The sequence below is a fragment of the Balaenoptera ricei genome, chromosome 16 (genome assembly GCF_028023285.1).
Source record: "Balaenoptera ricei isolate mBalRic1 chromosome 16, mBalRic1.hap2, whole genome shotgun sequence".
In the NCBI taxonomy this organism is placed as follows: domain Eukaryota; kingdom Metazoa; phylum Chordata; class Mammalia; order Artiodactyla; family Balaenopteridae; genus Balaenoptera; species Balaenoptera ricei.
In genome coordinates, this window is record NC_082654.1 from 11843217 (window position 1) to 11858622 (window position 15406).

Consider the following 15406-nt stretch of genomic DNA (forward strand, 5'->3'; position numbering starts at 1 on the left):
CCGTCCTAACAAGTTCCCAGGTGATGCTCATGCTGCAGGTCCTGGGACTACACTTTGAAAACCACTGGTCCACGGCATCAGTTGGCATTTTTTTGATCACCTGGAGTGCGCACAGAGCCCAGAGCCATGTCCCAGCATGCAGAAGGCCTCATTTGCTCAGCATCAGATAGAAAACAAATAGACAGGTAGAAAATAAAAATATTAGCTTGAGAATGTTTTCCAGTTGATACAGTGGCAAGTGCAAATTCCACATGAATTCTAAGTCAAATTTGAGTGTTGAAGGGACTCCAGTTAGCATGGGAGACTTGCTGAGGGCTTCCTGGAGGTGGTGATGTTGAGCCAATGGGAGGGATGCCATGGACATGGATTTGTGGAGGGAAAGGAATGCATGGTTAAAGGCAGTTCTTGTGTCTGTAGCCACACGAGGGTATCTGCCCCACCCGGACCTCAGAATCTTTTACAAACTTCCAAGGGTACTCTGAAATGCAGCCAGGACTGAGAACCTGCACTGAAGCCCCTGTGTTCTAGGTATTCTCAATAAGAACAATATCTACCCTCCAGGGGTGCCCTTCTGTGCCCCCTTGGCATATATTATCTCATTTAATCTCCAGTGAGTAGTAGTATTCCCATTTTGATGGTGAGAAAAGCAAGGTTCAGGGAGACTAAGTGGTTTGTTAGCACAAAGTCCCATAGGTACAGGGCGTGCTGGAGGCCGATGCACCTGCCTTCAAAGACTGTACTCCGCACACACTCACAGCCTGTGCAGCTGTCCCGGCCTCGTGGGCAGCCCCTCACGGCTCCTCAAAGCCGCATGAGACCGGTTGGAGCAGAGGGGTTGCCACGTGAATACAATCCTTTTCTGGGATCGCAGAAGGCAAGGTAGCCGCAAGGAACGAGGTGGGCTGCTGTCTCTCCACGCGGTGGGACAGCTCTCCCGTCCCACCAGCTCTCCTTGTGTTAGGCCTGCGACACATCTCACAATGGAGCTAGGCCTCTGTGACCAGGGCACCCCTGTTGGATTCAGACTGTGGGAGGTTTAGCTGGTGCAGAAAGGAGGAAATACAAGGGACCAAGGACAATTTTTTTAAGTGACAAAATATTTTTAAAATAACTTTTATAGACCTAACTAGAAAAATCATACATGCTCAACGAAAGAAACTTGGGAAACCAAAAGATAAAGATAAAAACAATTCATAATTTTATGCCTGGAGATAACATTTAATGTCTAGACTTTCCATCATTTTTTTTTCTATAAATATGCATGTGCACACATATCTAACATATGTGGCACAATGCAGTTCAAACTACTTACTGTAAAGAAAGTACTTTTATACCCTGTTGTTAAAAGTCATTTATTTCAGGGAAGACAGAGGTACTAACTATCTTCCTCGGGCATAATTGGGTGGAAAGAAGGTATTTGGAATCTGAGCTGAGTCCACATTGGGTCCCTGCGAAGGCCTCTGGGTTCTGTTTCACTTCAGAAACCTCTGCCTCTTGGGGCCTTGCTGGCAACTGTCAAAATGTATGCTCAGCAGAGTCTATGGGTCTCTGCTCCCCAAAGGCCCTCACAAGAGCCCTGCTTTCCTAAGTGAAGGAGAGTGGAGCTGAGGGGAGCATGTTTGGAACCACAAGATTTCACATAACTTAAAAACCTCCTCAGCGGCTTTGGCTTCGTTGAGCACCACTTGGCTTTATCGCCGAGCTGTCTGAGCAGGCTGCTTTCAGCACCGGCTCACCAGGAAAACTCCAGGGGCCACAGCCCCTTCCCATGGCAGGCAGTGACCCCGAGCCCCTGAGGCTGCTGAGAGGGCAGCGTGGACTTCGGGACACAGCTGGAGCCTAGAAGGATGGGAGGATCTTCCCTGAGCATCAGATGAGATGACCTGACATCCACGAATCTCATTTAAAGGAGAGCCTCTCAGGTCTTCATTCAGGTCCTGTTGATTCTTGGTTTACACACAGTTCTAACAGGTTCTGGTTTTTCAGTTCACAGCCCATTTGAAGTGCTGGTAGAGGCTGTGGAGTGAGGGGCAGCAAGAAGTGATGGCTGACAACCAGGGAGGAAGCAGAGAAATGATACTAAACACAAAATCACAGCACAGTGATTGGGAACCACTGAGCGTGGGGACTCTCACAGCCCCACACACCGCACTGGGGGCATCCCTGTGCTACAGGATGGTGATGCAGTTAGTGATCCTAATGACCCCAGATTATAAAGCAAAACTTAAGTTGTGGTCAGCGTGTTCACTGAAGAATGTGTTAGGCGTTTTAATAAGAATTCCATCATAAATGATATCTTTTAAAAAAAATTGTTTATTTGTTTGTTTATTTATTTGGCTGCGCTGGGTCTTAGTTGAGGCACGTGGGATCTGCATTGCAGCATGCAGGATCTTTAGTTGTGGCCTGAGGGATCTAGTTCCCTGACCAGGGATCGAACCCGGGCCCCCTGCATTGGGAGCGTGGAGTCTTAAAGCTGGACCACCAGGGAAGTCCCCATAAATGATATCTTAAGAGAAGTTTGGGGGCTTAAAACTTTATTACCTGGAAAATTCATAATTAGAGAGACTGTTCTCTGATTTAATCCTGCTCTGCCAACGTGGCCCAGTTGTGTGCCCGGCACGTGCAGGTAAAGCCAGGAGAGGTGAGGGTAGTACTGGGGGCATCTCCCTGGAACTTTAGCCTACAGTCAAAGGCTGCTGTTGGACAATTTTAAGTTGTGGGAAGCAGGAAGGAGGAGGTGATCTTACAAAGAGCTGATTTCTTCAATGAATTGCACTTCACTGCAGTGGCTTTTTGTCTTAAAAACTCCCCTGGGAGGTCTAGTTCAGTTCTGGTTGGTTTGCTGGTGTGTGAACTTGTTTTTTCTTTCATTCCTTTATGCTATAAATACTGATGCAGGGCCTCCTATGTACCAGGGACTGTGCTAGGAACTGTGTGTGCAGTGAGGAAATCAGCACCTGTCCACCCAAGAGGATAGACAGAGATAAATGCTCAGAAGGGGATACAACAGATGACGGGCTAAGAGTGACCGAGAGGGGCCTATTTTGGGTCTAGTGATCAGGGAGGACTCCTTGAAGAGATGCCTGAGATCTGAGCGGCAACGGGAAGCTGGGTGAGAAGACTTGGGGGCAGGACCTTCCAGGGAGAGCCAATGGCAGTTGCAAAGGCCCTGGGGCAGGAATCCACTGGGTATGTGGCTGCAGTGGAGTGAGGGAGGGAGATGAAGAAGCTAAGTTGGGAGGAACTGGCTGGGGTTAGGCCCTGAGGCCATGGCAACCAGTTTAATTTCAACGGTGACTATTTATAGAATGTACCGGCTGGGCTCATAAGGTTTGGTCCTCTTGAAAGCCAGGCACCTTGGCTCTGATCCCCAGCTCCGGCTGTGCCCGTCCCTCATCAGCCAGGCAAGAGAATGCAGATGACTCGGTGCAGAGCCATCTCTGCTACTAGAAACTCAGCTGCGAACCCGCAGTCTCCTGACCGTGGCTCATTGTTTGTACCCGGGTGACCTAACCCCCTGCCCCCTCCCTTACCCCTCCCTGCCCATCACTTCCTGGACGCTGAGCTCAGATTTACTGTCACTGTCACTGTATGTTAAGTTAGGCCGGAGGGGGAAGTGGGAGCTCATGTTCCAGGACTGCCTCCATCTGACCCCAGGCGGGTCCTGTTTCTCGGTGTGGCTTCTGTGGCCTCATCGGTAACGTGGGGCTTTCGGCAAACACGGCTGCCTCTCCAAGCAGCAAGACAGTCCACAAGCCTTCAATGCCCCCATTTAATTAATTAATAATTAATTAATTAATTAATTTTTGGCTGCGTTGGGTCTTCATTGCTGTGCACAGGCTTTCTCTAGTTGCGGTGAGCGGGGGCTACTCTTCGTTGCGGTACGTGGGCTTCTCATTGCGGTGGCTTCTCTTGTTGGGGAGCACGGGCTTCGGTAGTTGTGGCTTGCAGGCTCTAGAGCGCAGGCTCAGTAGTTGTGGCGCATGGGGTTAGTTGCTCCGCGGCATGTGGGATCTTCCCGGACCAGGGCTTGAACCCGTGTCCCCTGCATTGGCAGGCGGATTCTTAACCACTGCCCCACCAGGGAAGTCCCAATGCCCCATTTTAAAAAGTTGCTCCCTGATGGCCACAACCTTGTTTCCGTAGAGCCGAGTTTTCTTTGACTTTAGAATTTAGCAGCTTTGAAGCTTTGGCTAAGATGCCATCCCTCCCTGAGCCTCAGTTTCCTCATTTGTGAAATGCAGGTTATGGTAAGGCAGTTGTGAGGATGAAATGCACTCACGTCTGTGAAACACTGACTTGGTGCAGCGCCTGGCGTGCAGCCAGCCCTCCACAGGTGTTAACTGTGCATGTCCTTTAAATTGTCTTAATGCAGTAGTTCTTAACTGGGGGTGATTTTGCCCCTCGTGGGACATGGGGCAATGTCTGCAGACATTCTCGGTTTTCATGATCGGAGTTGGGGGGGCGCTCCTGGCACCTAATGGGCAGAGGCCAGGTTGCTGTCAAAACACCCTACAATGCACAGGACAGCACTGACCGCCCCCCCCTCCCGCCACGACCCCCTACACACACACGTATCTGGTCCAGAACGTCAGTGGTGCCCAGGTGGAGAAACCCTGGCTCAGCGTAACTTTCAGAAATGTAGCAGAATCCACATGCCCTAGCCTGGCTAGGTCCCCACCTTTTAAAAAGCACCAAATAATGTCTATGTCAGTTTTCTACACTTCAGTGAATTCTGGGAAAACATTAAGGCGGAACCTCTTCACAGTTTACACCGTGCTTTTGTGTGTGCATCTCATCTGACTATCAAGTAGTCTTGGGGAAGGTGGAACCTGGCACCTCACTTTATGGGACAAAGTTCCCTTGAGGGGAAGGTGACCTGACTGGCCTGAGGTCCCAGAGCTGGAAGAGGGGAAACGGGGCGTGAACCCAGCGCTTCTGGTTCAGCCGGACTCTTCCTGCCACACTGAGGCCCATGATCCACGGGAAGCAGTGGTGTTTGTTCTTACTGTTCTCCTTCTGGTCTGTGCCGCCATCTTCCTTTCCTGGGCGCTGGGACAGCAGCATGGTCTTTGGTGATTAAAGACCAACCAACACTCTTACCTTCTTCTCCTTTCCCACCTTCGCCTCCCTTGCTCAGTTGTGCTCTCCTGTACCTCCAGCCCTGGCTGATTCTAGAATATTCCCATCAGTCACTAAGGCACTGAGAGTCACCCACGACATGAAGGGATCAAATTAGTCACAGCAGCCTAACATGTACAAGAAATGACAACGCCAGTCTGTTCTGGCCGTGTCAGCTTGGTGGCCTGGACACATGTGTCCTGCTCAGCTACATGGCTAGAACTCCAGGGAGGAAGGCCAGCACAGGAACCCGCTAAGCCAGCACTAGCCATGAGCACATCCTGTTACTGCCTTGCCCAGGATTCTGGACAAGTTAATTTTTTAAATTATTTTTAATTGTTAAATTACTACATGCATTGTTAAGATGAAGAGAAGAAAATTCACATAATCCAGGAGGAGATGAAATGAAAAGCTAAAATCCCCCAGTTTCTGCCTCTTCCCTCTCACTTTCTGCCTCATGTTGTGTATCCTTCCAGACCCTTCCCCGAATGTTTGAAAACGGAACACTTTGAAATCTGCTCAGTGACTTGACGTTGTGCCATATGAAAAATTTAAAACAGAATTCTGCTCCTGCAAGTTTCTGGGTGCCAATTTACACATCTTTCTTGCTCTGAAGCCTCTGGTTTGAATTCCACAGAGTAGAATGATGGGTTCCCTGGAATAGCAAGGAGATTGAAGAAGAGGGAAGGGTCAAGGTCATTGCTCTCTCAGACCATGAAAGAGAAGCCTGCAGGTTTGAGGCGGGCAGGGCTGCTCATTCTTCTTCCATAAATCTTAGGGACCCCAGTGCCTACACTTACTGCAGATTTTGAGTGTTGTCAGGATGCCCTCACCCAGGCTTCGGGGTTGGTGCTACGTCTGGTCTGGGGAGGGCAGAGTGGAGGTGGTTTTCTCCCCTGAAAAGGAAGTCCTCAACCTCTGATGTTTAAAAAAAATCGAAAGACTTCAGTGAGATGTCAGCACTCCCAGCCACATCCTTGACAGCGAAAGGAACCATGCACCAGGCCCCTTTTTAGCAGTGTTGTTTCTTTGAATTTCCCCAGAACCCAAGAAATGAGAAGCGCTTCCTTTGTAGACCTCAGTAAGAAGGGCTGGGCCAGCTGGTGAGGACCCAGGGGTGTGGGGGAGGGGCTGCCACACCTTCTGGGGTCGTCTAGGAGTCCACTCCCTCCCCTAGCCCCTCGCTTCTCCAAGTCTGGGTGCGGTGGGAGCTGGAACCGGACTTACTGGGCACCTCAGTCTTGGTGCCAGCTGCCTTTTGCTCTCAACGGTCAAGCCCAGTCCAGAGAATGACATGTTCCAACGGGCAAAGCCAGAAAGAGCGGTTCGTGGGTTTTCATTCAAGTGGAAGGAGCATTGGATCCTGGCGTTTGCCATGGCCCTCTGGCTTCTGAGGGTGGGGAGGGAAGGACAGCATTTGAAATACTTTTTTTTTTTTTTTTTTACAACTTTAAAATGGTGTTTAGGGGAAGAAGAGGGGGTGGGGGATGGGTGCCAGATAGCACTGAACTTTCTCCCTGATGGCCAAAGGCGAAAATAAAACGCCTTCACCCCACGTAGAAAGCATGTCATTTCAGCTTTGGATTTGAGTATTAAGGACTCCAGGAACAAAAAATAAAATAAAAAATAAAAAAAATAAAAATAAAAATTAAAAAAAAAAGGACTCCAGGAACAAGTGGACAAATCGCCCCCTCCCCACCCCGCGGCAGTGAGACAGCACCAAACCCATGGGTGTGCGAGGGGATTGCTCCCCGGGCAGGGGTCTCTGTCTCTGTCCGTGTTCGGCCTCTTCCTGGATTCCTGCTCTCACCCTGGCACGGCGTCCACCTTGGCGGGGGGCCTGTCCAGGAAGAAGGAGCACTGTCCAGGTGACAGAACCTTCTGTGTGGCCTTCCCTGGTGCTTTGGGACAAGGGCTGACCTGAGCTTTATCTTCTTACTTGCTCTCTGCCAGCTGCCCTCAGGCCTTCTCCCCCATCCCCTGGGGGAGCGCACCCCATTCCCCCATCCCCAGAGGGGGCGGTGATCTTTGATCAGGGGGTGGGGACGTCCCCATCTGCGCCTGGCCCCAGCAGTCTCTGCAGCGCCCCGCTGATACTTGCCTGAGGGCTGGATGTGGAGGCTGGTTTTCTTCACGCTTTGTGTCTGTCCGTGTGGTGTGAAAGCATGTCTGCGGTCTAGGTGTGCAGTTGCATTCTAGAACTGCAATTCATGGACAGTTATGTGTTCTTTCAGTCCTTTTCATGTAAAAACTAAACCAGGTTCTTAAAGCAAATAGGAAATCCCATTAATAAAATTTTCTGTTGCAGTAAAGGATTCATGTTTTTTCCTCCTGGTACCCAGTTGAAATAACATGGTGGAGGGCTTTGAAGAGGAGGTAGGATGCGTGTTTAGTTTAGGCCTCTAATGGCCTTGTCCCCTAAGACGGGTTAAAAGATTGATTAGGCTTGAAATGCACTTGATCGAGACAGGGATGAAACCTTCACGGAGGGGCCCTCAAGGCTGGTTAAGCTTCTCATTGTCTATACGGATGAATATGCGTCCGTAAGGGAGTCCTTTTCTGGAGCAGCAGACTCGGAATAGTCTCAAATTGAAGCACCACGTGGATATTTTCCTTTGCAGAAAGGGGAATGCTAATCAGTCGCGCGGTCTGGGATCTGGGGAGGGCGGGGCGTCTTGTATAACGACTTTGAGTGGGGGGACCTCCTGGCAGGAAGACCCCCTTCTCTGTTTTCACTTCGAGTCCCACCGCCAGCAGCCTGAGGGTTGGCTCCCAAGGTCACGACACTAAGCAATTTACAGTCCTGGCGTCCAGCCCCCAGATGTGGGGCTGCCGAAACCTGAAACCTGCTGGGCCACAACTGTGATGGCAAAAAAAAAAAAAAAAAAGGTAGGGAATGCAACTTAGCTGCCAACTTGAGTTTTCTGCTCCGCAGGCTGCCTGCAGCCCCGCCCCCCGCCCACCTGGGTCTCCACCTTCTTCTTTCGCTTCCCTGCGGACAACGAGAGGCGCATGGTCAGGGGATGGTCACGGTCCAGCCCCGGTGAGGCCAGTCCTCCCCATCAGAGAGTCCTGGTTTTGTGGAACCTTCTGGAACCCCTAGGGCCATCTCATTTTCTGTGCTCAAGCAGGAGTGAGGTGAAATCAATAATTTGACTGTGTTCCTTTCCAAGGGCTGTCGTAATAGATTATTGTAAACTGAGTGGCTTAAAACAACAGACATTTTTTTCTCTCACAGCTCAGGAAGCCAGAAGCCTGAAACTGAGGTGTCGCCAGGGCCGTGCTCCTTCTAAAGGCTGGAGAGAAGACTCTTTCCTGGCCTCTTCCAGCTTCTGGTGGCCTCTGGCAGTCCTTGGTGTTCCTTGGCTTGTGGCTGCATCACTCCAATCTCTGCCTCTGCCTTCACATGGCCTTCCTCTCTCTGGGTGTCTCTCCGTGTGTCTCTCCTTTTCTTAAGACAACACGCCTTGGATTTAGGCCCACCCTAAGTCCAGAATGATGTCATCTTGAGATCCTCAACTAACCCTATTCCCAAATAAAGTCACATTCTGAAGTTCCAGGTGGACCTAAATTTGGGGGGGAGAACACCATTCAACCTACTATACTGACCTTTGGGGATGTTTATTTCCCATTTATACACACAAGCACTCGTTAAAGAATGTATTTGGGATCATTGTTTTTAGTTTACGTGCATTTAAAAAATTCTGTGTTCAGTCACTTCACACTCGGGTACGTTTTTCCATGTTAAACTCCTATGCACTCTTCATTTTTAATGACTGCCTCCTGCTCTGCCATATGAGGGGCAGGATAGCCTGGAGGTCAGGAGTGGGGGCTGGAGGGCCGGACGGCCAGAGTCTGCATCCTGCGTCCTCTTTGCCTCACTGTTATGGGCTGAACTGTGTCTCCCCTCAAATTCATATGTCAGACTCCTAAGCCCCAGTACCTCAGAATGTGACTGTGTTGGGAGATGGGGGTCTTTAAAGAGGTGACTAACGTTAAATGAGGTCCTTGGGGTGGGCCCTACTCCAGCCTGACCAGTGTCTTTGTAAGGAGTGGAGATCAGGACATAGACACACACAGAGCAGAGACCAGATGACCCTGGGGAAGATGGGCACCTGCAAGCCAGGAGAAACCAGCGCTGCTGTCACCTTGATCTTGGACGTCCAGCCTCCAGGACTCTGAGGAAAGAAATTTTTGATTTTCAAGCCACCCAGCCCTTAGTACTTGTCACGGCAGCCGAGCTGACAATATACCAGCCACTGGGCCCAAACACCACATCTCCAAGTCCTCCTTCCTTCCCCTGTGTGATTGGGGTCCTCGGGTTCGGTGAGGATTAGAGAGGATGCTCCGTGCATCGCCTGATGTGTGCTTTGAAGGTGCTCTTAGTGGGGCTGCTACCACCCTGAACTGTTTTGCCAGCCCTCTGTCATTGCTCGGTGGGTGGATTCTGTTCATTCACTGGGTGAATGTTTGTTGGACCTCCGTCATGGCCATTTGCCCCGTGATAAAGATGGCTGTGGTCAGCAGCTGGGTACCTGGTCTTTGGCCACTTTCTTTCTTTTCTTTTCTTTTTTATTTTTTTAATTTATCAATCACTTTGTTTTTTAAACTTTTATTTATTTTTATTTTATTTTTGGCTGTGTTGGATCTTCTTTGCAGCTTGGGCTTTCTCTAGTTGCGGCGATCAGGGGCTACTCTTTGTTGCGGTGCATGGGCTTCTCATTGCGGTGGTTTCTCTTGTTGCGGAGCACGGGCTCTAGGCGCGCAGGCTTCAGTAGTTGTGGCATGCGGGCTCAGTAGTTGTGGCACACGGTCTCAGTAGTTGTGGCTCGCAGGCTCAGTAGTTGTGGCGCACGGGCTTAGTTGCTCCGCGGCATGTGGGATCTTCCCAGACCAGGGCTCGAACCTGTGTCCCTTGTATTGGCAGGCGGATTCTTAACCACTGTACCACCAGGGAAGTCCTGGCCACTTTCTTGAAAGAGATATTTAGGACATTCTCTATCCTCTAAGCCATCTTCACTGAGCACCAACCACGAGGAGACCTGGGATGGGAGCTGCCTATTGCCATGAGCTCCTAGGCCAGTGCCCAGGAGACCCTTTGCCGGTGGCAGTGAAGACCCCATGCAGAGATACCAGGCAGCTCACAGCCCCAGAAAATGAGACTCTTGGAATCAGCATCCCTTTTCTTCTTCAAATCTGTCCCAGTCTGATGGCTGCAGCTGCCATCCCCTGACTTGGCGGCACCAGGAGCTGCACCTGGAAGCAGGTGAGGGCTCATGGAGAGGGCAGCCCCATCCTGAAGTCCTTCACGGGCATCTCACACCCGCCCACGGCAGGGAGTGGCCCGTCTGCTCCTGTTAAATAGCTCACAGCCCCCTCCCCTCACGCTTGCTGACGCCAGGAGTGCCAAAGGGGCAGCCGAGCCTGCAGTGTCCTGGCATCTCCTGGAGGCTGAGTGAGTCCTGCCAGCCGCTTGGCTGAAGCCACCTCCTCTCCTCCCTCCCCCACTGCCTCCGGCCTGGCCCAGGTGCCTCCAGCCCCAGCCTTTTTGCTTCTCTTCTTTGAAGAGCCACGGCAGGCAAACAGGATGTTCCACTCCCACACGTGGAGACAGACGAGACACTTGGGTCGAACCGCATCCTGCTGGCAGAGCTGGGTCCCATCCGCTGCGGACCTGGTCGGGATGGGGTGCGGGGCTGGGGGCCAGGAGGGGCACTCACGAAGCTGGTTTCATTAGTCACTTTTCGAGCATCGTTCCAAACTGTGAACTTGGTGGGCATCTCAAAGTTCCCTTTGGGGGCTCTTGTGCCTGGAAGGGCCGAATAATGCAGGTGGTGAGGGATGGCAACACCTGCATGAAATGATAATGGCATTCCTCATCCCCCGCCTCACCCCTGGCTATGATTCTTGTATTTTCTGGGAGGTTTTTTTTTTTTTTTTTAATGAATAATTTCTCCAAACCTTAGCAAATCAGTCTAGGATTACAAGATGGCTACAAAATAGATGGCTGCCACGGAGAGGCACAAGGTGGGAGCTTACAGAGGTGTGGTCTTTCTGAGCAGTGAGGACACCCAGGGAAGGGCAGGCAGTAGTTTAAGAGTTTAAAGAAAACCCAAACTCTGCTGAAAGCAAAATGATTTAAGTGGTTCTCCCATGGTTGAAGCTGTCTTGGGAAAATGAAGGTGTCAAGGCCGAGGTCCAGTTCTCCCAGCCCCCAGGTAGATGTTCTGAGTCCCTGGACACCATCAGACATTTCATTTACAAAGTAGTTTGTGTGCCTGTTGAGAGAGGACAGATTTAAAAGACGTTTTACCACCCACTTGATAACCTGCCTGGCAGTGAGCAACATTCTAGAGACCCCTGGAACTTTCCACTTGTTGAGCCCATTGGTAGTGCAATAAGTGAAGGCACCAGGGTGCGCAGGGCGGATTTTCGGTCTGCAGAATGCCCTGAAAGTTCGGTTGAAAGGTCTGAGAGAGATGGAGAGAGATTTCTCGAAAGAGACTGTATCCCTCAACCACCAGAAAGTGCTTCCCTTTTGCTTCTCCTCTTCCCACCCCTTTGCAGGGCAAGGGAGGAGGGTGGTGGCAAAGGATGGGGTGGGTGGAGAGGGGATGCTGGGAAGAGGGACCGTGGCTGAGAAGAGAGGGGGCAACTGTCTGAGGACTTGGGGTGAGGCAGGTGGCAGCCCTCTAATGTGTCAGGGTTTCTCCCCTTGCACCTGATGAGCGTACCTTGGAATGATTTCTTTCCCAGAGACGCACTCCTGGAACTGTGTGAGCAAGCAAGTGTTTGCATTCCGCAGCTGACCGCTATTTTCTTTAATTAAGGCCTGTTCCCGAAGCCTCTGCTCGCCAGGACTGCCATTTCACTTCCCTGACCTACATTGAATAAGCCCCATTTTGTTTCTGGGCATAATAATAGGTTTGAGATCTTGGATGCCAGACTTCCGGGGGTCTTAACAATATTGACATCATCTGATATGACAGTGACAGTGGCCTTTACACTGTCGTCTCTAGAGAAATGGTTTCTCTTCTGCCATCTCAAGTTCCTGGAGCAATACATCCCTGTATTATCTACCCAAATGAAGTGGAAATTCTTAAAGGGCCTCTTGATACAAGGATATAAATCAGTGCTGTGCGAACTTAATACTACTGTGGAAGATATAGATAGGTTTGTTTCGTGTGACTCTCTAAGCTCTTATACTCCATTGAGATAATTTCATAATGACCTAAAACATCCAGGAAATCCAGCTTGTCTAGCACACGACTTACTTTAACTTTCTTTGTGTGTTTGGCATGTATTTTCCTCAGCACATGATAGGTATTTAATAAATATTTGATTGGATGATTCATAGCCTGATTAACCTCACCCTTCAGATTTGTTTCCTTTTCCCCTTAGATCTTCAACCTTATGAAGTATGACAGCTACAGCCGATTCTTAAAGTCTGACTTGTTCTTAAAACACAAGCGAACGGAGGAAGAGGACGAAGATCCACCCGATGCCCAGACTGCAGCGAAAAGAGCTTCGAGAATTTATAATACATGAGCCCTCAAGACACCGGCAAGAATGGCAGCTTTCGGAAGTGAAGGAACTCACTCTCAGGACCGTGCAGGGTTTATAACCTCTTTGTTATCTGCAAGGACTGACATGTGCAAAACCCTTCCATGGGATATGTGTATTTTATTACCTGCTTGACCAGTAAGTTTTGCATGATGGCTAATCTTACATAAAAAGACAAATAGCTTTGAAGTTTTAGTTCTCACACACACACAAAGGGGGAAGAGTCCTTAAAACACTGGACAGTTTGAGTATTTTACAGCTTGATTAAACTTCATGTGAGGCCACCAGGTGAAACTTAACAGCCACCTCTTACCTATGAAGTCTTTGCCCTGCCTCGGTGGGTGGGTCACATGTGTCCGCAGATTCACTTGGTGAATCAGGTCAAGAATGAACTGATCTGACAAACTCAGGTCACTGGGGGTTTGTCTGTCAGGTGCCTCTTGGGTTAAATACTTCTAGAGAGTAAGTTCAGTGCTGGGGAAAGGAAATTCATCACAGCCTCTAAAGGTCTGGGGAGCTGCGTGTGGGTATCATCAGAGGGCTCTTATTTCTTGCGCGTGGGTTTGTCCTGGTTTTGCCCATAATCCGTGACATTTCGTGCAACAAAGATAAATAGTTCATTTTGACAGAAACAAGATCTCAACCGGGAAGAAAGACAAATGGGAGACTGTTCAGGGTCCCCATGGTGATGCAAGGTGGTGCTGAATGGGATGGTGGCACTGGCCCGTGCTGATGATGGAGTTGGGGGGATGTTCCCTTCTCTTGCAGCCCATTTGGTGAAACCCTTTCTTCTTGGTGCCTACCCCTTGCTAGACTTGTTAACTCTGGGCTTGAGACTTCAACCAGAGGAAGGAAATGCTGTCTTTGGAAGTCCCCTGTTGGGTGAAGAGGCTGTGAGTGAAATCCTGCTGGGCCCAGGTACCCCCAGCGGAGCCCAAGGTCAGGTGCAGTTCCCTTCTGCTCATTGTTCCTGCCATCTGCTGCTGCCAGACCTTCTCCAGCATGTTTGCCAAAACTTAAACTCCTGTTTGTACAAACAAAGCAACCAGACTCTTTCTTGAGAGCCTTCCAAGTCAGACGTTCCCATTTGCAAAATTCCCTGCTGTTGAGCATGACTGTATGATTTATCAATCAAACCGGGACACTTGAGAGAGAAGGGGAGTGAGCTTAATCATTACGCTGGGATAATAGGCATCAGCTGGTTCTGTTCTCGGTGAAACCAGTTTGCATAGTCACCCTACTGACCACCCTCTCCTAGGGCGACCACTTGGGCCGTTCCCCGGATTCTCACTGTCCATTCACTGTGGTCGAATGCCCCCTGTCCTTCCATCTTGGGCCTGGGGAAGGGATGGTCTTAGGGAGCCATTCACTGCTGCCAACCAAACCACCCAACTGAGCATTCATCAGAAACAGCAAATGCTTGATCCCCCCGACAGGGGCTTTTCTGCCTCCCCCAGGTCATCCCTGACATGCCTTCTCTCTGCCTGGGATGAGATAGTAATGCTGTGAATGACACCCAAGGGCCCTGTCATCTGGGAAATTCAGTCCATCTTCAAGCAGAGCAGATTGATGCACTCGAAAGAGTAAGGAATAAAAACAACATGGGTTCTCTAGCTCAACGTGCAGTTTACTAGCCAGAAAAGTGCAGGGATGCAGACCCACATCCCCACTGCACTGTCGCAGATGCAGGATAATTTCAAGGTGCCAGGGAACTGAGCGAGCTGCTTGGTGCTCTCTTTTGAGAGCCTGTGCTGGGCGGGTCCCAGAGACTGCAGGTGGGCTGGGAACCCTCTTTCTGGCTTTTACCCTTTTACCCCTGGGTTCAGAGGCCCTTTGAGGTGGTGAGCTCTTCATAAGCACATGAACGAAACAGCCAGAGTTAGCTGGAAGACTGTCTGCCAGAAGAAAGCCTCTGGCTTAGGAGGTGCCTGAACAGCTGAATGCGGGTGGGAGGGTGAGCTGCTTATGGTCAGCCATGACTTACTTCTCACAGCACTTCCCCCAGCTTGCTCTGGCCGGGCTGCCTGCGTCCCTGCCAATCGCGGAACTGAGGCAGGTACAGAATTCAGCTTCCTAAAGCCATTGCAGAAGTGAGACAGAAGTGTAGGGAATCTGTGTAGCCAGACCGAGGCTTCTACCCAGCTTTTCACTTTCACCCTATGTCTGTCCATCCGTCCATTTATTGATTAATATTTAAATTGTGTCTGCAATGTGCTAGGGATCGTGTTAGGTGCCAAGATTCAATGGGGGGAGTACAGCAGCCATGACAATTCATGCTGCAGTTCACAGGTGTTCTAAAATGTAGCTTTTATTATTATTCAGGTATGGTGAGCCCAGCAGATCAGGAGACGACTATCATTGAAAGGATAGTTTTTAAGAGAAAGGAGCAGGTCACACCATGCAGGGCCATGTGGGGAATCACCAGGGTCGGGCAGAAGGTGGAGAGAGTGAGGAAAACGTAGGCAAAAGCCTTTATTGTGGTTTCCTTGGAAAAGGCAGGGCAAAGGGTAGGTTTGGCTAGTTTGTATCATTTCCGTGGGCTCTGGGGCTTAGGGACTGTCCCTAACTGGTACCTGGGCCTGAGTCATTAGGGCGGGTGGCCCAGAGTGTGAGAGCCCCATAAAGAAGGGACCTGGGGATGTGAACTCTGGATCTGTCAGTTGTTTTCTATCTCTTAAGAATCAGCTAGCACTGGGAGGGGCAGTTCTTCCAGTGCCAGCCA

At 50.2% G+C, this 15406-nt stretch overlaps 1 protein-coding gene across 1 annotated transcript in view; it reads left to right on the top strand.

Moving 5' to 3' along the window:
- The window catches only part of RGS10 (regulator of G protein signaling 10), a 38461-nt gene extending 24478 nt beyond the window's left edge, over positions 1 to 13983 (top strand). Inside the window, exon 6 of the mRNA XM_059899738.1 lies at positions 12523 to 13983. Within this exon, the coding sequence (XP_059755721.1) occupies positions 12523 to 12669 (147 nt within the window). The 3' untranslated portion in view covers positions 12670 to 13983. The remainder of the gene's footprint in view (positions 1 to 12522) is intronic.
- Positions 13984 to 15406: the final 1423 nt, after the last annotated feature.